The sequence below is a fragment of the Rhinichthys klamathensis genome, unplaced genomic scaffold (assembly GCF_029890125.1).
Source record: "Rhinichthys klamathensis goyatoka isolate OS25496 unplaced genomic scaffold, OSU_Roscu_1.1 h1tg000116l_1, whole genome shotgun sequence".
NCBI lineage: Eukaryota > Metazoa > Chordata > Actinopteri > Cypriniformes > Leuciscidae > Rhinichthys > Rhinichthys klamathensis.
In genome coordinates this window covers 161,721-185,279 of record NW_026606653.1, presented here as the reverse complement: position 1 = coordinate 185,279, position 23,559 = coordinate 161,721, and the positions used below count along the sequence as shown (strand labels likewise).

General features: G+C 44.6%; 1 protein-coding gene across 1 annotated transcript in view; it reads right to left on the bottom strand.

The window, feature by feature from the left end:
- Positions 1–23,559, bottom strand: part of LOC130088309 (uncharacterized) — a 46,226-nt gene that overhangs the window by 21,945 nt on the left and 722 nt on the right. Inside the window, exons 4-56 of the mRNA XM_056255027.1 lie at positions 23,219–23,395; positions 22,395–22,426; positions 22,208–22,305; positions 22,065–22,090; positions 21,865–21,886; positions 20,888–20,915; positions 20,723–20,798; positions 20,404–20,562; positions 20,107–20,315; positions 19,934–20,022; positions 19,718–19,836; positions 19,420–19,596; positions 18,596–18,627; positions 18,409–18,506; positions 18,266–18,291; positions 18,068–18,089; positions 17,093–17,120; positions 16,928–17,003; positions 16,621–16,779; positions 16,321–16,532; positions 16,148–16,236; positions 15,932–16,050; positions 15,634–15,810; positions 9,805–9,836; positions 9,618–9,715; positions 9,475–9,500; positions 9,275–9,296; positions 8,299–8,326; positions 8,134–8,209; positions 7,827–7,985; positions 7,527–7,738; positions 7,354–7,442; positions 7,138–7,256; positions 6,840–7,016; positions 6,569–6,600; positions 6,385–6,482; positions 6,273–6,301; positions 6,149–6,170; positions 6,010–6,037; positions 5,843–5,927; positions 5,579–5,755; positions 3,880–4,076; positions 3,625–3,725; positions 3,409–3,521; positions 2,844–3,020; positions 2,733–2,764; positions 2,551–2,648; positions 2,404–2,426; positions 2,290–2,311; positions 2,147–2,174; positions 874–958; positions 567–713; positions 12–220 (exon numbers count right to left, since the gene is read on the bottom strand). Coding sequence (XP_056111002.1) covers positions 12–220; positions 567–713; positions 874–958; positions 2,147–2,174; positions 2,290–2,311; positions 2,404–2,426; positions 2,551–2,648; positions 2,733–2,764; positions 2,844–3,020; positions 3,409–3,521; positions 3,625–3,725; positions 3,880–4,076; positions 5,579–5,755; positions 5,843–5,927; positions 6,010–6,037; positions 6,149–6,170; positions 6,273–6,301; positions 6,385–6,482; positions 6,569–6,600; positions 6,840–7,016; positions 7,138–7,256; positions 7,354–7,442; positions 7,527–7,738; positions 7,827–7,985; positions 8,134–8,209; positions 8,299–8,326; positions 9,275–9,296; positions 9,475–9,500; positions 9,618–9,715; positions 9,805–9,836; positions 15,634–15,810; positions 15,932–16,050; positions 16,148–16,236; positions 16,321–16,532; positions 16,621–16,779; positions 16,928–17,003; positions 17,093–17,120; positions 18,068–18,089; positions 18,266–18,291; positions 18,409–18,506; positions 18,596–18,627; positions 19,420–19,596; positions 19,718–19,836; positions 19,934–20,022; positions 20,107–20,315; positions 20,404–20,562; positions 20,723–20,798; positions 20,888–20,915; positions 21,865–21,886; positions 22,065–22,090; positions 22,208–22,305; positions 22,395–22,426; positions 23,219–23,395 — 4,991 coding nt within the window. The remainder of the gene's footprint in view (positions 1–11; positions 221–566; positions 714–873; positions 959–2,146; positions 2,175–2,289; positions 2,312–2,403; positions 2,427–2,550; positions 2,649–2,732; positions 2,765–2,843; positions 3,021–3,408; positions 3,522–3,624; positions 3,726–3,879; positions 4,077–5,578; positions 5,756–5,842; positions 5,928–6,009; positions 6,038–6,148; positions 6,171–6,272; positions 6,302–6,384; positions 6,483–6,568; positions 6,601–6,839; positions 7,017–7,137; positions 7,257–7,353; positions 7,443–7,526; positions 7,739–7,826; positions 7,986–8,133; positions 8,210–8,298; positions 8,327–9,274; positions 9,297–9,474; positions 9,501–9,617; positions 9,716–9,804; positions 9,837–15,633; positions 15,811–15,931; positions 16,051–16,147; positions 16,237–16,320; positions 16,533–16,620; positions 16,780–16,927; positions 17,004–17,092; positions 17,121–18,067; positions 18,090–18,265; positions 18,292–18,408; positions 18,507–18,595; positions 18,628–19,419; positions 19,597–19,717; positions 19,837–19,933; positions 20,023–20,106; positions 20,316–20,403; positions 20,563–20,722; positions 20,799–20,887; positions 20,916–21,864; positions 21,887–22,064; positions 22,091–22,207; positions 22,306–22,394; positions 22,427–23,218; positions 23,396–23,559) is intronic.

Here is a 23,559-nt window from a genome sequence, read left to right as displayed (position 1 = left end):
TGTAAACTCACACGCTCCTGAAGGTGTCACAGCTGAAGTCTCTGGTGGAGAGACAGGACAGGAACGCCTCGGAGGCGGAGGGTAAGAATGGGCGGAGCCTGGAGTTAAACCAGCGCTGCACGAACGAATCATCTCTCAGGTTGGTGGAGCTGAAGGAGCTCAGAGTGACTTCTCCAATCATATTCAAGAATGACACTGAGGGGCGGGACTTATTCAGCCTCTGATGGAGACACACACAGTTCATGCTTCTTAATTACTCACTGATATTACTTTCTTGCTTATTTTACTCTGCTTTTTTATTGTGTACTTTATTTGTCTTAAGAGTTGTTTTCACTGCTGTCATTCTCTACAGACTTGTCAAACATCTTTGTGATACAAATACAGAGATTTTGGCCATTTTCAAATGTATTCACTTAGAAGAACGTAGTAAAAAAAACGCCATATTCGCATTACAAAAATACAGTCTTAGTGTGTAAACATGGAGAATAGCTGGGTTTCAGGTGTTCATGTAGAAGTATCCTGAACTGGACTGAATCTGAACTGAGAGAGAGTGTGTTGTCGTGTACCGTGTTGGCGAGCGGGTCGAGCGCTGGACCCAGCACAGGGTTGACCTTCTGCGTGAACAGCTTCCACGTCTCTTCGGACACGTCTTCGTTCCCATTCAGACTGCATGTCAACACCGTCACCAGGTCCTGCGTGCTCAGAGCTGTCAACTGAACACAACACAAAACACATGTTTACAGAGAGACACAGCGTGTGTGTGATCAGTGTCTGTGTGTACGGGTGTGTTGGAGTACCTCTGCACAAGCGTACACACATGTTTACAGAGAGTGTGTGTGATCAGTGTCTGTGTGTACGGGTGTGTTTGAGTACCTCTGCACAAGCGTACTGTGTGATGCTGAAATCACAGAGCCGACTGCCGTCATGAGACGAGCTGAGATACACCGACAGACCAGAGCTGTAACACACACACAGATGAGTCTGACAGATATGCTTCAAACTGCCAATCACAACACAGATACTCCAAAAACAGCCAATCAGAATACAGATAGCCCTCAAACAGCCAATCAGAAGATAGATACGCTTTATTTTCCAGCTAACAAATTGATTAATCGGCTGGTTTTCTTCGTCTTCAGATAATCGATTAATCGGCTGGTTTCCCTATTCAGATAATCGATTCATCGAATCGGCTGATATTTTCCTTTGAATAATCGATTAATTGGCTGATTCTCTTCTTCAGATAATCAATTAATCGGCTGGTTTTCTTCTTGGGATAATCGATTCATCGAATCGACTGATATTTTCCCTTGAATAATCGATTAATCGGCTGATTCTCTTCTTCAGATAATCGATTAATCGGCTGATTCTCTTCTTCAGATAATCGATTAATCGGCTGATTCTCTTCCTCAGATAATCGATTAATCAACCAGTTTTTCTTCTTCGGGTAATCGATTAATCGGCTGATTCTCTTCCTCGGATAAGCGATTAATCGGCTGATTCTCTTCTTCAGATAATCGATTAATTGGCTGATTCTCGTCCTCAGATAATCGATTAATCAATCAGTTTTTCTTCTTCGGGTAATCGATTAATCGGCTGATTCTCTTCCTCAGATAATCGATTAATCGGCTGATTCTCTTCCTCAGATAATCGATTAATCAACCAGTTTTTCTTCTTCGGGTAATCGATTAATTGGCTGATTCTCTTCCTCAGATAATCGATTAATCGGCTGATTCTCTTCCTCAGATAATCGATTAATCGGCTGATTCTCTTCTTCAGATAATCGATTAATTGGCTGATTCTCGTCCTCAGATAATCGATTAATCAATCAGTTTTTCTTCTTCGGGTAATCGATTAATCGGCTGGTTTTCTTCTTCGGATAATCGATTAATCGGCTGATTTTAGTTCTTAGGATAATCAATTAATCGGCTGATTTTAGTTCTTAGGATAATCGATTAATCGACTGAATTTTTGTTGGGTAGTCGATTAATCAACTTGACTTTCTTTGGGTAATTGACTAAACGACTGATCGTTTCCTTCGTATAATCAATGAGTCAGCTGATTTTTCTTACGGTAATCTATTGATCGATTAAATGTAAGACTGTTTGAGTTACAAAATAATCTGAAGGGTTCTTGAAGGAGTTTTCACCTGTTGACACTGCTGCACACTGCCGTTTCTGAGCGAGAGACAGAGAGAGAGAGAGAGAGAGAGAGAGAGAGAGACATCAGCTCACATATTGCACGACTAGGAACAGAAATCACAACTCAACTGGTTTAGAGAGGAATACTAACCGTTCACTGGTGTCACGCCACACTGGGAGAGACAGAAGAGACTCACATGAGCATCAAATGAGCTTAAATCATCAGCTTACAACTAACTGTAACCAAAGCATCTTCAACACTCACCTCTCTGTTGGAGTTCACACAACCTGAGACAGAAAAATACACACTGATGAGTTTATATGAAGCACTCTACTGTCCAACATACTCACATATTAGGGAGCCCAATTCAGGTGACTATGTGACTTTAAAACACAGGCGATGTTGTCTCACCCGGCGGGACTTGCTGCAGCAGAGCCGATTTGCTCCTCAGAATCTCCGTCTCCAGATTCACAGACACGCTGACCATCAGGTGGTCCAGACGGTGGAAACTAGCAGACAGAAGACAGACGTGTGAGTGTGAGAGCCTGAGATTCAACACAAGAAACACACGCAGCATGCGACAACACACTCACATGATTTGGTACGACGCACAGGAGATGTTCCTCTGAAAGAAAACCGTCCACACATTAATGGTTTGACAGCAATGAGAAAGAGATGTAAAAGTGTGCTGGAAAACCCTTTACCGTCTTTGATGACTCAACCATGAAGTGGAGCGTGGGGAGGATCCTCTCTTCCCTTGGAGATGCGGACAGGTGATCGAACACGGCATTGATGACCACAGCTTTCTCTGGAAGACCAGGAACATCATCAAACATCAGCTCAACCAACTGCTCTGGAGAGAGGGAGAGCAGGCTGCTCAGCTACAGACAGAGAAGACCGTGAAGAAACAGAGTTACAACTCTTCTGCAGTTCAAACAATATTCAGTCAAATATAGAAACATCCTAAATGTACTTAAGAAGCAAAACTGTGTCTTGTTCAGAGAAAATCCTGAATAAAGTTTCTTACTGCCCTGGCAAAGAGTTTTCTATTTAAAGAGTAAATATGTGTCGTCACAATGCGGAAGAAAGGATCTGATGATACTTCCATTCACAAACGTAAACCTATACCTAAATAAAGCATAATCCTAAATGATTAAATCTCAATATATTACTCAGTTTTGCTTCTCAATTAAATGCATCTTGTTTTAGAGAAAAACAGACACATTACTGACGAGCACAGTGTACATGTGTCTGTGACTCTGCCCGTACCGGGTTGAACTGTGTGTTGAGCGAGATCAGCTGATTCAGAGAGACGATTGCAGAAAACTGGCCAAAGTTACGGATGAGCCACTGAGAGCTGTCGTTGGACACACACGCCGCACCTGAGCAAACACACACACACACATGAACTCAAAGGCATCACCTCACTGCAGAACGTCATTGATGAGCTAATCTGACCAGGACAGAAGAGCGTCTGTTCTTCACCTGTGGTCTCTCGAGAGAGGAACGGCACGATGAAGCCCGTCACTGTTAGTAGTCGCTGAAGGTCATTCATATGGAGAAATCCTGCACTGAACGCCTCAACCCTTCATCACACACACACACACACACACACGCACATGTCAATAACATAACTCTGAGACTCCACGGACATTCACCATAAACAGCAACGCTCTCAATACAGTGTGTGCTAATCCTAACAGGTGGGATGTGTACTGTTAGCAGATCTGGGCTGTTTACACTGTCTGGAAGTCCTGACAGCTGAAGTTCTTGCTTTGGAGACAGTGCAGGAACGGCCTCGAAGCGACCGGCAGAAACGCTCGGAGACGCTCGCCAAGCCAGAGCGCGACGCTGCCCTCGTCCGGGAGTCTGTCCAGCCGTAGCTCTCGCAGGACATCCAGAGCCGCAGAGCCAGAGCCGCTGCTCCACCACGCCGACTAGCAGAGAGAAGAGAGAGATCCTCACATTTACAAAAAACTAACCTTCAGAACGTTCACATTATATAATAGTAGGATTTCTGTGATGTTCACAGTCATATTGAGCCTCCCAGTTCAGGTGTGCATGAAAGCACTGATGAAATGAGTCGAGATTTAACTTTGCTAAGCATGTCATGTTCCCAAAACTTTAGCTAACGTTCTGGCAAGGTTCTCTCAGAGTTATACAAAAGTTATTCCAGTAATGGTCACGTTCGTTCCATTATCTGGCCTGCGGGGAAAGAGTTAATAATGTTCCTTAAAGGTGCAATGTGTAACATTTTTGAGTATCTATGAACATAAATGCAATATGACATCCATAACTATGTGTTCAGTGGTGTATAAAGAACTTACTTAATAAACCGTAATGTTTTTATTACCTTAGAATGAGGCATTTATATGTAAAGTGTTAGCACAAATACATTTATACATCAGTTTAGTTGGACGTTCATCTAATGTTTCTTAACCCTTGTGCGACCTTATAGACACTTTTGTCTTTTTCAGTGTTTTTTTTTTTTTTTAAATCATTTTGCCAGTGTTGATGCCAACTGCATACATTTTGGCACATGCCTGTATTTGTATCTAAATTTTACTATTTCAGCCCTATTTCCTTCAATAAATCTATTTTACACTAGGTACTCAAAATAGCTCCACTCAGGACTAAACATCACCATTGAAACCCATTCAAAAGTCAATTTTGAATCCCTGAGCCATTTAACTATAAAATAAAGCAATCTTTGTTAATAGGCTTTCATTCTGTTGGCAAGGCTTTAAAACTGTTTTTTTTTTTTTTTTTTTTTTTTTTTTTTTACTATTCATTAGCAGATGGTGTAATTTTCTCAGGTTTGGCCTAAATCCCAAATCCAACCGCTGTGTCTCATAGGAGTTTTGCTGCATCTAAAGGGGAGATTTGGTCCCGCACCCAAACACACTCTCACTGAAAGCTCATTTTTTGAGATATCAACCCCAAATTTGGACCACAACTTTTTATAATTATGGCTTTGATTTGCTAGCAGTTTTAGTGTTCAACATGTTTCATAAAATATATATTTTACATAAAATAATGTTCATAAACTTAAACCTCTATAACTTTTTTGTTTTACTTTTTTAACTTTTTACTAAGACCAAACTTAAAGGGTAACTAAGTTTTACCTTTTACCCTGCCCACTTTTCCAGCATTATTCAAATATTGCCAGTGGGTGGAGTCAGGCTCTGGCCAGGGTCGAGTTTCCCTTTAAGTCTGTGCTCCCAAGCTTCACATTTCTTTAACAGTTTTTAGATATTTTTGTTTACTGTGGACCTATGTGTAACTTTTTTAATAGACGCACAAGGGTTAAATGTTACTACTTTGTCAGAGCGTTCAAAGAACACATTGTCATGCAAAATATTGTAAATGCTGTGCAATGCTTCATGGGATGTTGGATGTTGTCAATATGGTGTTTTGCTGTGAGTCCCGAGTCTTGTACCCTGTTGGAGAGCTTGAGGAGTGCGGCGTCCAGCAGGGATGAGACTCTGGTCAGGAGGAGCTTCCAGCTCTCAGGTGATGTGATGACATCAGCAGACAGATCAGGTGATGTGATGACATCAGCAGACAGATGGCAGTCCAGCACAGACACCAGCTGCTCCACACTGACATTCAGCACCTGAAGCACATCCAAACACGACTGTTGAATACTGCCTCATGCGGATCAGAGAGGTGCATTCTGGGATAGAGACTCATATCTGATTACCGGGGTACATGCATATTCTGCAATACTGAAGTCACAAAGCCTGTTTGTAGCATCTCCGTTGTTCAGGAAGAGCTGTAATGAAGAACTGAGGACAGAGATGACACAATTAACCAAAGTCAGGGGGGGCAAACCAGAAAAATAAAGCAGTCATTAAAGCCTCACTTTACCTGTCTACTCCACGGCACACTTGAGTCTCTGAAATACAAACAAACAGAGGAAAACATCACATACACAGACACACAACACATTCCTGCACACTCACACATGCTCACGCAGTGATAGTGATGAAGAGGCATCGCCGACTACCGTTGTATGGAGTCAAAGGACACTGTGGAGGAAAAGACAAATACAGTGTGAAATGTACAGAACAAAATGCTTGTTTAGGATTCTGTAAACATAAAAAGTAATTCAGTTAAAATAAGAGACATACCTCATCCACAACTGGGAGTAGAGAGCAACCTGTGAGGAAGTCAGAAATAGCATTAAGGAACACGGGGAACAGACATGATGGCTTAGAGAAACACCGATCGCACCGCGCCGACCTGCTGGAGCCGTGAGGCTGAAGTTATACACGCTCGCCCAGATGACGGGCTCCAGATCACCCGCCGCTGATCTCAGGATCTGGTCAAGCCGCCTGAAGCTGATTTACAACAGAAAAGAAGCAGTCAAGAAGAGCCTAACATTGATGTCTCGGCCTCTCTTGGTTATTAACAAACAAACACTTACATTATCTGGTTGGTTTGACAGCTGAGTGGACTCTAGAAAAGAAAACCAGTATGCATCAAAATATTTTATTTCCATTTAGAGGACTATAGCTGCAAGCAGCAATAACACAAGCCTAATCGATAGCATAATAGGAATGAAGATCTATGGTATTACAATTCAATCAATTACAGAAAAGTGTTTGCAAAAAAACTTCTACTGTATAAACTGAGACTACTGTGTGGTTCTGGGAATTGCCAAAGCCTTCCAGCCATAACTCTGAAACACTTCTTACCTTTGTGGAGTAAACATACAGGAGCTCGAGAACTTTAGGAAGTCCTCGATCCACAGGAGACTCTAGCAGATGATCAAACACTCGATTGATGATGACTTCCTTCTGTGGAAGACCAGGCAGATCTTCAACCATCAGTCCAACCATCTGCACTGGAGACAGATAGACCAGCGTCTCCAACTAAAGACACACAGAAGAACACTGAGTGGAAAAGTCCTACAGATAAAACGTATGATGTTCGTCAAAATTATCGTATTTCTTCTTGTATCATGTTCTTTGATGAAGAAATGAAGATACTTACGGGATCAAAGTGTGCGTTGACGGAGAGCAGTTCTTTGAGAGACACAAACTGAGCGAACGAGCCAAAGTTCTTCAGCAGCCACTCAGTACTGCTGTTAGCACTCGACACACAGCCCACATCTGACACACAACACACACAGTAAAATCCTCTTCATTAGCTCCAGAACCTCAACATGAGTGACATTCTGCCTGAAACCACTGCAAACCTCCACCTCACCTGTTGCGTTTCTCCTGAGGAAGGGCAAGATGAAAAATCCCACCACGTCCCTTCCTTGCGTCTCATTGATCAGCGGGAACTCTGACAGACTGAGGAATGGTTGGAAATAATGTTGAACAAAGCATCTTATCAACGATAGTCTTGAGGTATTGTAGAGGAAATGGTTTTCTTACATGTGCTGGTAAGTTTGGCAGCTGAGGTTTTTGCTCCCAGTGCACTGCAGTAGAGATGGTGACACGAAGGGTAGAAACGGCTTCAGATATTGACCCAGCAACATGCTGATGAAAGTAACGTCACTCCATTGGTCAGGACTGATGCGCTCCAACCTCAGCTCCCCAATCACATCCAGCACTTGGGACACGACATCGCCTCTGATTGGCTGAGACTGGTGATGTAATGAGGAGGAATTATTGCCATATTCCCAGTCAATCCTCCAAGTGACATTAGAGCAGAGTAGAACAAGGCTTATTTACCACATTTGCTGCCGTGCTGGAAAAGATGCTGAGGGCTCCATCGAGAACACTGTCTGTTTTGGTGAAGAGCAGCTTCCAGATCTCCTTGGAGTAACTGCTGCTGCTGGATAGCTGACACTTCAGAAGTCCAGCCAGGTGTTCAGCAGTGAAGCCTGTGAGCTACGAACACAAAGGGTTTCATCAGTTCAGGAAATATCCGGGTGATTCTAGAAACTGCTGCACATTTGCTCTCTGGAGGGACGTAGATTCCCAGACAATCATCAGTATCAGCTCATTATAAAAGAGTTTCTGCTGGTCATCTTCTTACCGAAGAGCAAGCGTACTGCTGCAGGTCGACACTACAGGGGGCGCTCACGAGCCCAGCGGACAGGAGAGTCTCATTACTGTGGAAGACATTACAATTTCATGAACACTTCCTGTCTCATAGATGATGTCACTGTGTCAAAGTGGAGAAAAGAGTACTTGCTCATACCTGATGACTCCTGAACAAACTCTGGTAGCTGTTAAATTCATCAGAAAACATTGATTAGTGATACTGGATTTCATTACGTCTCAGTATAACACCCTTGAATTACAATGCAATAGTCAAGAAGCTTAAATGAAAGTAATAAAAGTAGAAGGTTGACCAACAAAACGTGTTCAGATTTGCTGACAGATTAATTCAGTTTCTTTTTGACTACATAGTTACAGGGAGTCATTCCTATGTTGCCAGGTCCAATGATCCCTAGATATATAGGACAATAATCACATGACAAAGGGTCCTATGACCCCAGGGTTGGGGCTCAGCTAACATAGGAACATGGAACCCTGGGAACTTTAAGCGCTCTGAAAGTTGTGCCCTGGGAATGTCGAGCCCTGGAAACATTGTACCCTGGGAAATAGCTATGCTCCTGATCACTTCAGTAGGCGACGACTAGTGTGTGACACTGAGTCTTGAGTCTCACTCAACAGAGTTTGGTCAATAACTCTTTCTGAACATCCAATGCTGGGCAAATCTTGTTTTGATTCTCTCTAAAATCTAAATCACAAAATCTACTAGTCTTGTAAACTACTGACATGACCTTCTAGAAAGGTAGAAACATTAATAAATGGATTTGGTCATATATTTAAGCTGTTTATCTGTTTCAGTTTGCTTGTCCAACAGGCTAATCGCAATTAGCGTTGCATGGAGCCGAGAACTGAAGGTTTGTAGGCCCCTATAGTATAGGTTTGTGTAGTTATTATTGTTCCTTTGGATGGGCTCCAGGGCTGCCCATAGATCTGGACAGACAACAGCTGTCAATGTAACACACATTTAATAGGGAGGAAATCTGAGCAAAGCTAGGCTTAGTGCTTATGGATGTTGGCTAGTGGAATAATGCAGGTTCAGTTCATCACAGAGTTTATTCAGACTCGATTAGACAGAGTAGTAAAGATCAGAAAAATGCCAGGTGTACAAATACACTTACCATTCACAGGTGTGATCAGACACTGAAACAGAAGAAAAAGGGTAAAACAAAAAAAAGACAAAATGTAAAATATATATATTTTTTAAATATCTGTATGCTTTGAGTTTTGAGAAAACGTTTTAAAGAGTGAGGAATAGAGAGGATTCCTGTAGGACTGAAAGAGGTCCATAAGGAAAACTGTGTTAAAAACAATCTCTTACTGTTGGAGGTTCAGGAAGTGAGCAGCCTGTAAATAAGACACACACATTTGATCATTAATTCCATCAGAAATACTGAGAAACATGCTGATCTTCTAGTGAAGTCAACAGTGAGAAATGATGACGACACAAAGGCTGAGACTCACCTGGCACTGCTTTCTGCTTGAGTTCTCCAGTTGTGTGGAAGACCAGAGTCTGCATGTCTGACCGCAGGAAAGGTAGAGCCTGAAACAGCCTCTCAAAACTGAGAAAGAAAAAAAGGATTAGAGGAATCTCAGCACAAGAGACACCAGAGACTCAATAACATGACACCAGAGGCTCAAGTACACTTACATCAGTGTGAGGGAGCTGCACTGTATTACGGTCTGTGGAAACACAAACAGGCGTCAGTGCCTTCATCATATCTGATTTATCAAACTCTGACCACAGCGTATTTAACCTACAGTCACATCTCAGTCTGTTCTGATTCTGAAACTGAAACAGAAACTGATTCTGGTAAATCCATTGCTTTTGTTTTATTAGATCTGAGCGCTGCATTTGATTTAGTTGACCATGAGATTCTGTTGCGACGTCTGGAGACATCTGTGGGCTTTCGTGGCGCAGTCTTGCAGTGGTTCCGTTCTTATCTGACCAACAGATGTTTTAGTGTTCGTATCGGTCATCAGTCCTCTTCTAGTCTACCTCTAAATTGTGGAGTCCCACAGGGATCTATCCTCGGCCCGGTATTGTTTATCCTGTATATGCTTCCTCTGGCTTCCATTTTTAATAAATATGGAGTATCCTTTCATCTATATGCTGATGATACTCAGATCTACTCCCCGTTAAAACATAATGATAAAAATGGTTTACAATCCCTGATGGCCTGTTTAAATGAACTTAAGCTTTGGTTGTCAAGTAATTTTCTAAATTTAAACGAAAATAAAACTGAAATCATTTTATTTGGGCCCAGGAAAAACTGTGTGCTTGATGTTGACCGTGGTCCACTTGCTCCTTATAAAATCTGGGCTTTCTGTTCGATCATAACCTAAAATTTGATAAACAGATCAGTACTGTTGTAAGATCATGCTTTTTTCATCTTCGCCAACTCTCTAAAGTGAAACCTTTTTTAACCAAGAGTAACTTCCAAACAGTGATCCATGCTTTTGTCACATCACGCTTGGACTATTGTAACTCTCTTTATATTGGTGTATCTCAGTCTTCCCTCTCTAGTCTACAGCTAGTGCAGAACGCAGCTGCTAGACTCCTCACTGGGACCCGCAAGTATGAGTCGATCACCCCTATTTTTTCCACACTGCACTGGCTACCTGTCAAATTTAGAATTGATTTTAAAATGTTATTATTTGTCTATAAAGCATTCAACAAATTGGCCCCTCAGTACCTGACCGATCTACTTCGCCCGTACACTCCCTCTAGAAGTCTGAGATCTAGCGATCATTGTTTACTCATCGTGCCTAGATCTAGACTTAAAAAAAGAGGTGATTGCGCTTTTGCAACTGCAGGCCCTAAACTTTGGAACAGTCTACCTCTCCACATTAGATTAGCTCTGTCTGTTTCCTCCTTCAAATCTTCTTTAAAGACATATTTATTTTCTTTGGCCTTTAATACTGCTTAATTCTGGTAATTATTGTTTATCTATTGTTGTGTTTTCCTTTGTCGGTTGTTTTTATTGCTTCATTTTTATTCTGTCCTGTACGGCACTTTGGTCAGCCTTGGTTGTTTTTAAATGTGCCTTATAAAAAAATACTGTATTGTATTGTATTGTTGTTTGGGTTGTTCTGATTTATGGTCATGTGACTCGTGTGTAACATTTAATTACACACCATGTTTTCAAGAGTCCTTTGTCACCAGGAATTGTTTTGAAAAGTCATTTTGAATGTTGGATTAGACTGTAGGTCTCTTCCACAAAACCTCATTTTCATTTGTAGAAAAATGAATTAAGGCGTCTACCCCAAGCAGCAACATTCTAATCTGAAAAATGAAGCCTACCCGGAAGTGCGAAAAACTGCAATACATCGAAAATCCGCTAGGGGGAGGTCCCAAAGGGGAGCAAATGTCCATAGACCACCATGTTAAGATGTCCGTTTTCACCGGATTTCACAGCATTAATTCATGTTTTTACAGGTCGGTCCCATGGATTTTTATTGTATTTTTCGATAGGTTCCGAGTGCCTGACAACTGTGAGGGGGGTGAATTTTTTTCTAACTCGTTAGTTTAGATCATATTTAGATATAAAATGTATGACAAATAAGGGTGTGGTTAACTTTGATTGACAGCTTGATTGACAGCTGATAACGGGCTGCGCCGAGTGGAATTCCTGAAATTTGACGTCTCGGCCATGATCTGACACAACACATCATACCACCTCTGTATCCTTTCTGAACATTTGTATTGAAATATCGTTCATAAAATGTGTCGCTCTGCTATAAACTGCACTAACCGACACTGACTCAGATAAGTTAGCGTCCGAGGTACTTTACCTATGGTTATAACTGACGTTTGAAACACTGTAAATGCGTGTGCCAAATAAATAAATGTAACATTACATTTAAAATATTCCTACATAGGCTATATAAAATAAAATCTCACTTTTTGTGAGACCAAAGATCGCCCGTTAGGTACATGAGCGCTGAGCGGTACATGAGCGGCGGGGTACATGAGCGCTGAGCGGTACATGAGCGGCGGTGTACATGAGCGGCGGTGTACATGAGCGGCGGGGTACATGAGCGGCGGGGTACATGAGCGGCGGGGTACATGAGCGGCGGTGTACATGAGCGGCGGTGTACATGAGCGCTGAGCGGTACATGAGCGGCGGTGTACATGAGCGCTGAGCGGTACATGAGCGGCGGGGTACATGAGCGCTGAGCGGTACATGAGCGGCGGGGTACATGAGCGCTGAGCGGTACATGAGCGGCGGGGTACATGAGCGCTGAGCGGTACATGAGCGGCGGTGTACATGAGCGGCGGTGTACATGAGCGCTGAGCGGTACATGAGCGGCGGTGTACATGAGCGCTGAGCGGTACATGAGCGGCGGTGTACATGAGCGGCGGTGTACATGAGCGCTGAGCGGTACATGAGCGGCGGTGTACATGAGCGCTGAGCGGTACATGAGCGGCGGTGTACATGAGCGGCGGTGTACATGAGCGCTGAGCGGTACATGAGCGGCGGTGTACATGAGCGGCGGTGTACATGAGCGCTGAGCGGTACATGAGCGGCGGTATACATGAGCGCTGAGCGGTACATGAGCGCTGAGCGGTACATGAGCGCTGAGCGGTACATGAGCGGCGGTGTACATGAGCGGCGGTGTACATGAGCGCTGAGCGGTACATGAGCGGCGGTGTACATGAGCGGCGGTGTACATGAGCGCTGAGCGGTACATGAGCGGCGGTATACATGAGCGCTGAGCGGTACATGAGCGCTGAGCGGTACATGAGCGCTGAGCGGTACATGAGCGGCGGTGTACATGAGCGCTGAGCGGTACATGAGCGGCGGTGTACATGAGCGGCGGTGTACATGAGCGCTGAGCGGTACATGAGCGGCGGGGTACATGAGCGCTGAGCGGTACATGAGCGGCGGTGTACATGAGCGGCGGTGTACATGAGCGGCGGTGTACATGAGCGCTGAGCGGTACATGAGCGGCGGGGTACATGAGCGGCGGTGTACATGAGCGGCGGTGTACATGAGCGCTGAGCGGTACATGAGCGGCGGTGTACATGAGCGCTGAGCGGTACATGAGCGGCGGGGTACATGAGCGGCGGTGTACATGAGCGGCGGTGTACATGAGCGCTGAGCGGTACATGAGCGGCGGTGTACATGAGCGCTGAGCGGTACATGAGCGGCGGGGTACATGAGCGTTGAGCGGTACATGAGCGGCGGTGTACATGAGCGGCGGTGTACATGAGCGCTGAGCGGTACATGAGCGGCGGTGTACATGAGCGCTGAGCGGTACATGAGCGGCGGTGTACATGAGCGGCGGTGTACATGAGCGCTGAGCGGTACATGAGCGGCGGTGTACATGAGCAGCGGTACATGAGCGGCGGTGTACATGAGCGGCGGTGTACATGAGCGCTGAGCGGTACATGAGCGGCGGTGTACATGAGCGGCGGTGTACATGAGCGGCGGTGTACATGAGCGCTGAGCGGTACATGAGCGGCGGTGTACATGAGCGGCGGTGTACATGAGCGGCGGTGTACATGAGCGCTGAGCGGTACATGAGCGGCGGTGTACATGAGAGCTGAGCGGTACATGAGCGGCGGGGTACATGAGCGCTGAGCGGTACATGAGCGGCGGTGTACATGAGCGCTGAGCGGTACATGAGCGGCGGTGTACATGAGCGCTGAGCGGTACATGAGCGGCGGTGTACATGAGCGCTGAGCGGTACATGAGCGGCGGTGTACATGAGCGGCGGTGTACATGAGCGCTGAGCGGTACATGAGCGGCGGGGTACATGAGCGGCGGTGTACATGAGCGGTGGTGTACATGAGCGCTGAGCGGTACATGAGCGGCGGTGTACATGAGCGCTGAGCGGTACATGAGCGGCGGGGTACATGAGCGGCGGTGTACATGAGCGGCGGTGTACATGAGCGCTGAGCGGTACATGAGCGGCGGTGTACATGAGCGCTGAGCGGTACATGAGCGGCGGTGTACATGAGCGGCGGTGTACATGAGCGCTGAGCGGTACATGAGCGGTGGTGTACATGAGTGCTGAGCGGTACATGAGCGGCGGGGTACATGAGCGCTGAGCGGTACATGAGCGGCGGTGTACATGAGCGGCGGTGTACATGAGCGCTGAGCGGTACATGAGCGGCGGGGTACATGAGCGGCGGTGTACATGAGCGCTGAGCGGTACATGAGCGGCGGTGTACATGAGCGGCGGTGTACATGAGCGCTGAGCGGTACATGAGCGGCGGTGTACATGAGCGCTGAGCGGTACATGAGCGGCGGTGTACATGAGCGGCGGTGTACATGAGCGCTGAGCGGTACATGAGCGGCGGAGTACATGAGCGGCGGTGTACATGAGCGCTGAGCGGTACATGAGCGGCGGTGTACATGAGCGCTGAGCGGTACATGAGCGGCGGGGTACATGAGCGGCGGGGTACATGAGCGGCGGGGTACATGAGCGGACGGGGTACATGAGCGGCGGGGTACATGAGCGGCGGTGTACATGAGCGCTGAGCGGTACATGAGCGGACGGGGTACATGAGCGGCGGGGTACATGAGCGGCGGGGTACATGAGCGGACGGGGTACATGAGCGCTGAGCGGTACATGAGCGGCGGTGTACATGAGCGCTGAGCGGTACATGAGCGGCGGTGTACATGAGCGCTGAGCGGTACATGAGCGGCGGTGTACATGAGCGGCGGTGTACATGAGCGCTGTGCGGTACATGAGCGGACGGGGTACATTAGCGGCGGGGTACATGATTGCTGAGCGCCCGGTGAACGCGGATCTCACAAATCCGAAAACGTCAGATCAAATTTTTAAATAGGCGCTATCTTTATAAATAAACCACAGATTTGAGCTTTAAACAACTACATTGTCGACTGAAAAACTATTAAAACTACATTTCGTGACACAATTACAGTAGTATTTTTAAATTTTGCGTCTTTTCTCCTCTGAACGTTCCTAGTATTTATATCATGACCAAATACAACCAGAAACAAATGTTCAGTCTTGCTTGTGAAAGATAATTCATCGAGACCTGTTTTCAGTTGTGTGGCGATTTGTACAGCCCCAAGCAGCACGAAACAGGCATTTTTCTCAATTCTCATATATGGATTGGCCAGAAGGTGGGCGGGGTTAGGATTTCCCAAGATTTTCCAAGATGGTGCCGCCCATACCCCCCATAAACGGCCTCAAAACCGTTCTTCAGAAAGTCTATGGGTGACGTCACAGACGCTTTGTCCATATTTTTTACAGTCTATGGTCTACCCTGAATAAGGTCCGTTAGATGAAAATTTTCACAATATTTGCCTCATTGTATTCTGGGATTGTTTAACGAGACATAATTCTGTTATAATAGTGGATGAGTCCTCATTATTTTGCTGTCTACTGTTTGGAAATGACTTCGTCACAATCACACACATGATGCCCAAAATAGCCATCTGGATGGCCATCTCACTGCGGTCTGAAGCAGAGGCATTGAACACATCTGAGTAAGTTTTACCGTCTGTGGGAGTAAGAGCAGGCTTTGAAGAACACCAGGAAGTCCTCGATCCACAGGAGACTCTAGCAGATGATCAAACACTCGATTGATGATGACTTCCTTCTGTGGAAGACCAGGCAGATCTTCAACCATCAGTCCAACCATCTGCCCTGGAGACAGATAGACCAGCGTCTCCAACTAAAGACACACAGAAGAACACTGAGTGGAAAAGTCCTACAGATAAAACGTATGATGTTCGTCAAAATTATCGTATTTCTTCTTGTATCATGTTCTTTGATGAAGAAATGAAGATACTTACGGGATCAAAGTGTGCGTTGACGGAGAGCAGTTCTTTGAGAGACACAAACTGAGCGAACGAGCCAAAGTTCTTCAGCAGCCACTCAGTACTGCTGTTAGCACTCGACACACAGCCCACATCTGACACACAACACACACAGTAAAATCCTCTTCATTAGCTCCAGAACCTCAACATGAGTGACATTCTGCCTGAAACCACTGCAAACCTCCACCTCACCTGTTGCGTTTCTCCTGAGGAAGGGCAAGATGAAAAATCCCACCACGTCCCTTCCTTGCGTCTCATTGATCAGCGGGAACTCTGACAGACTGAGGAATGGTTGGAAATAATGTTGAACAAAGCATCTTATCAACGATAGTCTTGAGGTATTGTAGAGGAAATGGTTTTCTTACATGTGCTGGTAAGTTTGGCAGCTGAGGTTTTTGCTCCCAGTGCACTGCAGTAGAGATGGTGATATGAAGGGTAGAAACGGCTTCAGATATTGACCCAGCAACATGCTGATGAAAGTAACGTCACTCCATTGGTCAGGACTGATGCGCTCCAACCTCAGCTCCCCAATCACATCCAGCACTTGGGACACGACATCGCCTCTGATTAGCTGAGACTGGTGGTGTAATGAGGAGGAATTATTGCCATATTCCCAGTCAATCCTCCAAGTGACATTAGAGCAGAGTAGAACAAGGCTTATTTACCATATTTGCTGCCGTGCTGGAAAAGATGCTGAGGGCTCCATCGAGAACACTGTCTGTTTTGGTGAAGAGCAGCTTCCAGATCTCCTTGGAGTAACTGCTGCTGCTGGATAGCTGACACTTCAGAAGTCCAGCCAGGTGTTCAGCAGTGAAGCCTGTGAGCTACGAACACAAAGGGTTTCATCAGTTCAGGAAATATCCGGGTGATTCCAGAAACTGCTGCACGTTTGCTCTCTGGAGGGACGTAGATTCCCAGACAATCATCAGTATCAGCTCATTATAAAAGAGTTTCTGCTGGTCATCTTCTTACCGAAGAGCAAGCGTACTGCTGCAGGTCGACACTACAGGGGGCGCTCACGAGCCCAGCGGACAGGAGAGTCTCATTACTGTGGAAGACATTACAATTTCATGAACACTTCCTGTCTCATAGATGATGTCACTGTGTCAAAGTGGAGAAAAGAGTACTTGCTCATACCTGATGACTCCTGAACAAACTCTGGTAGCTGTTAAATTCATCAGAAAACATTGATTAGTGATACTGGATTTCATTACGACTCAGTATAACACCCTTGAATTACAATGTAATAGTCAAGAAGCTTAAAGGAAAGTAATAAAAGTAGAAAGTTGACCAACAAAACTTGTTCAGATTTGCTGACAGATTCATTCAGTTTCTTTTTGACTACATAGTTACAGGGAGTCATTCCTATGTTGCCAGGTCCAATGATCCTCATATATAGGACAATAATCACATGACAAAGGGTCCTATGACCCCAGGGTTGGGGTTCAGCTAACATAGGAACATGGAACCCTGGGAACTTTAAGCGCTCTGAAAGTTGTGCCCTGGGAATGTCGAGCCCTGGAAACATTGTACCCTGGGAAAATAGCTATGCTCCTGATCACTTCAGTAGGCGACGACTAGTGTGTGACACTGAGTCTTGAGTCTCACTCAACAGAGTTTGGTCAATAACTCTTTCTGAACATCCAATGCTGGGCAAATCTTGATTTGATTCTCTCTAAAATCTAAATCACAAAATCTACTAGTCTTGTAAACTACTGACATGACCTTCTAGAAAGGTAGAAACATTAATAAATGGATTTGGTCATATATTTAAGCTGTTTATCTGTTTCAGTTTGCTTGTCCAACAGGCTAATCGCAATTAGCGTTGCATGGAGCCGAGAACTGAAGGTTTGTAGGCCCCTATAGTATAGGTTTGTGTAGTTATTATTGTTCCTTTGGATGGGCTCCAGGGCTGCCCATAGATCTGGACAGACAACAGCTGTCAATGTAACACACATTTAATAGGGAGGAAATCTGAGCAAAGCTAGGCTTAGTGCTTATGGATGTTGGCTGGTGGAATAATGCAGGTTCAGTTCATCACAGAGTTTATTCAGACTCGATTAGACAGAGTAGTAAAGATCAGAAAAATGCAAGGTGTACAAATACACTTACCATTCACAGGTGTGATCAGACACTGAAACAGAGGAAAACATTTAGAACAAAATAAGACAAAATGTAAAACAAGTTTTTTTTTAAATATCTGTATGCTTTGAGTTTTGAGAAAACGTTTTAAAGAGTGAGGAAAAGAGAGGATTCCTGTAGGACTGAAAGAGGTCCATAAGGGAAACTGTGTTAAAAACAATCTCTTACTGTTGGAGGTTCAGGAAGTGAGCAGCCTGTAAATAAGACACACACATTTGATCATTAATTCCATCAGAAATACTGAGAAACATGCTGATCTTCTAGTGAAGTCAACAGTGAGAGATGATGACGACACACAGGCTGAGACTCACCTGGCACTGCTTTCTGCTTGAGTTCTCCAGTTGTGTGGAAGACCAGAGTCTGCATGTCTGACGGCAGGAAAGGTAGAGCCTGAAACAGCCTCTCAAAACTGAGAAAGAAAAAAAGGATTAGAGGAATCTCAGCACAAGAGACACCAGAGACTCAATAACATGACACCAGAGGCTCAAGTACACTTACATCAGTGTGAGGGAGCTGCACTGTATTACGGTCTGTGGAAACACAAACAGGCGTCAGTGCCTTCATCACATATCTGATTCATCAAACTCACTAATGGGGCAGTCGTGGCCTATTGGTTAGAGAGTCAGACCGGTGACCCAAGGTTCAATTCTCAATACCAGCACTCAAACGGTAGTCCTTGGCAAGGCATCTAATCCCCAATCGCTCCCAGGGCGCCACCGTGCTCCGGGTGTGTGTCTCCACAGCTTGCAGTGTGTGTGTGTGTGTGTGTTCACTACTCACTACTCCTAATGTGTGCAGTAACTTGGATGGATTAAATGCAGAGGACAAACTCTGAGTATGGGTTACCATACTTGGCATTCACATTTCACTTCTTTGATCACTGTGCATTTACCCTACAACCACATGTCAGTCTGTTGTTTTGATTTACGGTTGTGTTTAACATTGAACTTATTTCCCAACATGTTTTTAAGATTCTTTTGTCACCAGGAATTGTTTTGGAAAGTAATTTTGAATGTTGCATTAGACCGAAGCCTCTCCCTCAAAACCTCATTTACATCTGTAGACAAATTAGATAAGGCGTTTACCCTGAATAAGGTCAGTTAGATGCAAATTTTCACAATATTTGCCTCATTGTATTCTGGGATTGTTTGACGAGACACATAATTCTGTTATAATAGTGGATGAGTCCTCATTATTTTGCTGTCTACTGTTTGGAAATGACTTCGTCACAATCACACACATGATGCCCAAAATAGCCATCTGGATGGGCATCTCACTGCGGTCTGAAGCAGAGGCATTGAACACATCTGAGTAAGTTTTACCGTCTGTGGGAGTAAGAGCAGGCTTTGAAGAACACCAGGGAGTCCTCGATCCACAGGAGACTCTAGCAGATGATCAAACACTCGATTGATGATGACTTCCTTCTGTGGAAGACCAGGCAGATCTTCAACCATCAGTCCAACCATCTGCCCTGGAGACAGATAGACCAGCGTCTCCAACTAAAGACACACAGAAGAACACTGAGTGGAAAAGTCCTACAGATAAAACGTATGATGTTCGTCAAAATTATCGTATTTCTTTTTGTATCATGTTCTTTGATGAAGAAATGAAGATACTTACGGGATCAAAGTGTGCGTTGACGGAGAGCAGTTCTTTAAGAGACACAAACTGAGCGAACGAGCCAAAGTTCTTCAGCAGCCACTCAGTACTGCTGTTAGCACTCGACACACAGCCCACATCTGACACACAACACACACAGTAAAATCCTCTTCATTAGCTCCAGAACCTCAACATGAGTGACATTCTGCCTGAAACCACTGCAAACCTCCACCTCACCTGTTGCGTTTCTCCTGAGGAAGGGCAAGATGAAAAATCCCACCACGTCCCTTCCTTGCGTCTCATTGATCAGCGGGAACTCTGACAGACTGAGGAATGGTTGGAAATAATGTTGAACAAAGCATCTTATCAACGATAGTCTTGAGGTATTGTAGAGGAAATGGTTTTCTTACATGTGCTGGTAAGTTTGGCAGCTGAGGTTTTTGCTCCCAGTGCACTGCAGTAGAGATGGTGACACGAAGGGTAGAAACGGCTTCAGATATTGACCCAACTCGCTGATGAAAGTAACGTCACTCCATTGGTCAGGACTGATGCGCTCCAACCTCAGCTCCCCAATCACATCCAGCACTTGGGACACGACATCGCCTCTGATTGGCTGAGACTGGTGGTGTAATGAGGAGGAATTATTGTCATATTCCCAGTCAATCCTCCAAGTGACATTAGAGCAGAGTAGAACAAGGCTTATTTACCACATTTGCTGCCGTGCTGGAAAAGATGCTGAGGGCTCCATCGAGAACACTGTCTGTTTTGGTGAAGAGCAGCTTCCAGATCTCCTTGGAGTAACTGCTGCTGCTGGATAGCTGACACTTCAGAAGTCCAGCCAGGTGTTCAGCAGTGAAGCCTGTGAGCTACGAACACAAAGGGTTTCATCAGTGGAGATCACAGTTCAGGAAATATCCGGGTGATTCTAGAAACTGCTGCACATTTGCTCTCTGGAGGGACGTAGATTCCCAGACAATCATCAGTATCAGCTCATTATAAAAGAGTTTCTGCTGGTCATCTTCTTACCGAAGAGCAAGCGTACTGCTGCAGGTCGACACTACAGGGGGCGCTCACGAGACCAGCGGACAGGAGAGTCTCATTACTGTGGAAGACATTACAATTTCATGAACACTTCCTGTCTCATAGATGATGTCACTGTGTCAAAGTGGAGAAAAGAGTACTTGCTCATACCTGATGACTCCTGAACAAACTCTGGTAGCTGTTAAATTCATCAGAAAACATTGATTAGTGATACTGGATTTCATCACGACTCAGTATAACACCCTTGAATTACAATGCAATAGTCAAGAAGCTTAAAGGAAAGTATTAAAAGTAGAAAGTTGACCAACAAAACTTGTTCAGATTTGCTGACAGATTCATTCAGTTTCTTTTTGACTACATAGTTACAGGGAGTCATTCCTATGTTGCCAGGTCCAATGATCCCTAGATATATAGGACAATAATCACATGACAAAGGGTCCTATGACCCCAGGGTTGGGGTTCAGCTAACATAGGAACATGGAACCCTGGGAACTTTAAGCGCTCTGAAAGTTGTGCCCTGGGAATGTCGAGCCCTGGAAACATTGTACCCTGGGAAAATAGCTATGCTCCTGATCACTTCAGTAGGCGACGACTAGTGTGTGACACTGAGTCTTGAGTCTCACTCAACAGAGTTTGGTCAATAACTCTTTCTGAACATCCAATGCTGGGCAAATCTTGATTTGATTCTCTCTAAAATCTAAATCACAAAATCTACTAGTCTTGTAAACTACTGACATGACCTTCTAGAAAGGTAGAAACATTAGTAAATGGATTTGGTCATATATTTAAGCTGTTTATCTGTTTCAGTTTGCTTGTCCAACAGGCTAATCGCAATTAGCGTTGCATGGAGCCGAGAACTGAAGGTTTGTAGGCCCCTATAGCATAGGTTTGTGTAGTTATTATTGTTCCTTTGGATGGGCTCCAGGGCTGCCCATAGATCTGGACAGACAACAGCTGTCAATGTAACACACATTTAATAGGGAGGACATCTGAGCAAAGCTAGGCTTAGTGCTTATGGATGTTGGCTAGTGGAATAATGCAGGTTCAGTTCATCACAGAGTTTATTCAGACTCGATTAGACAGAGTAGTAAAGATCAGAAAAATGCAAGGTGTACAAATACACTTACCATTCACAGGTGTGATCAGACACTGAAACAGAAGAAAAAGGGTAAAACAAAAAAAAGACAAAATGTAAAATATATATATTTTTTAAATATCTGTATGCTTTGAGTTTTGAGAAAACGTTTTAAAGAGTGAGGAATAGAGAGGATTCCTGTAGGACTGAAAGAGGTCCATAAGGAAAACTGTGTTAAAAACAATCTCTTACTGTTGGAGGTTCAGGAAGTGAGCAGCCTGTAAATAAGACACACACATTTGATCATTAATTCCATCAGAAATACTGAGAAACATGCTGATCTTCTAGTGAAGTCAACAGTGAGAGATGATGACAACACAAAGGCTGAGACTCACCTGGCACTGCTTTCTGCTTGAGTTCTCCAGTTGTGTGGAAGACCAGAGTCTGCATGTCTGACCGCAGGAAAGGTAGAGCCTGAAACAGCCTCTCAAAACTGAGAAAGAAAAAAAGGATTAGAGGAATCTCAGCACAAGAGACACCAGAGACTAAATAACATGACACCAGAGGCTCAAGTACACTTACATCAGTGTGAGGGAGCTGCACTGTATTACGGTCTGTGGAAACACAAACAGGCGTCAGTGCCTTCATCACATATCTGATTCATCAAACTCACTAATGGGGCAGTCGTGGCCTATTGGTTAGAGAGTCAGACCGGTGACCCAAGGTTCAATTCTCAATACCAGCACTCAAACGGTAGTCCTTGGCAAGGCATCTAATCCCCAATCGCTCCCAGGGCGCCACCGTGCTCCGGGTGTGTGTCTCCACAGCTCGCAGTGTGTGTGTGTGTGTGTGTTCACTACTCACTACTCCTGATGTGTGCAGTAACTTGGATGGATTAAATGCAGAGGACAAACTCTGAGTATGGGTTACCATACTTGGCCTTCACATTTCACTTCTTCGATCACTGCGCATTTACCCTACAACCACATGTCAGTCTGTTGTTTTGATTTACGGTCGTGTTTAACATTGAACTTATTTCCCAACATGTTTTTAAGAGTCTTTTGTCACCAGGAATTGTTTTGGAAAGTAACTTTGAATGTTGCATTAGACCGAAGCCTCTCCCTCAAAACCTCATTTACATGTGTAGAAAAATTAGATAAGGCGTTTACCCTGAATAAGGTCCGTTAGATGCAAATTTTCACAATATTTTCCTCATTGTATTCTTGGATTGTTTAACGAGACACATAATTCTGGTATAATATTGGATGAGTCCTCATTATTTTGCTGTCAACTGTTTGGAAATGACTTCGTCACAATCACACCCATGATGCCTAAAATAGCCATCTGGATGGCCATCTCACTGCGGTCTGAAGCAGAGGCATTGAACACATCTGAGTAAGTTTTACCGTCTGTGGGAGTAAGAGCAGGCTTTGAAGAACACCAGGAAGTCCTCGATCCACAGGAGACTCTAGCAGATGATCAAACACTCGATTGATGATGACTTCCTTCTGTGGAAGACCAGGCAGATCTTCAACCATCAGTCCAACCATCTGCCCTGGAGACAGATAGACCAGCGTCTCCAACTAAAGACACACAGAAGAACAAGATTCAGATTCACTTTATTAGCCATTTGCGGTGTAAAACCACATTGGAAAAAAATGTGCAAGAATCTCAAAGTGCAATGTCAACACATAAGAGGACATAACATAAAACAGACAAGCAAGTGCCACATAAAAACTCAATAGTA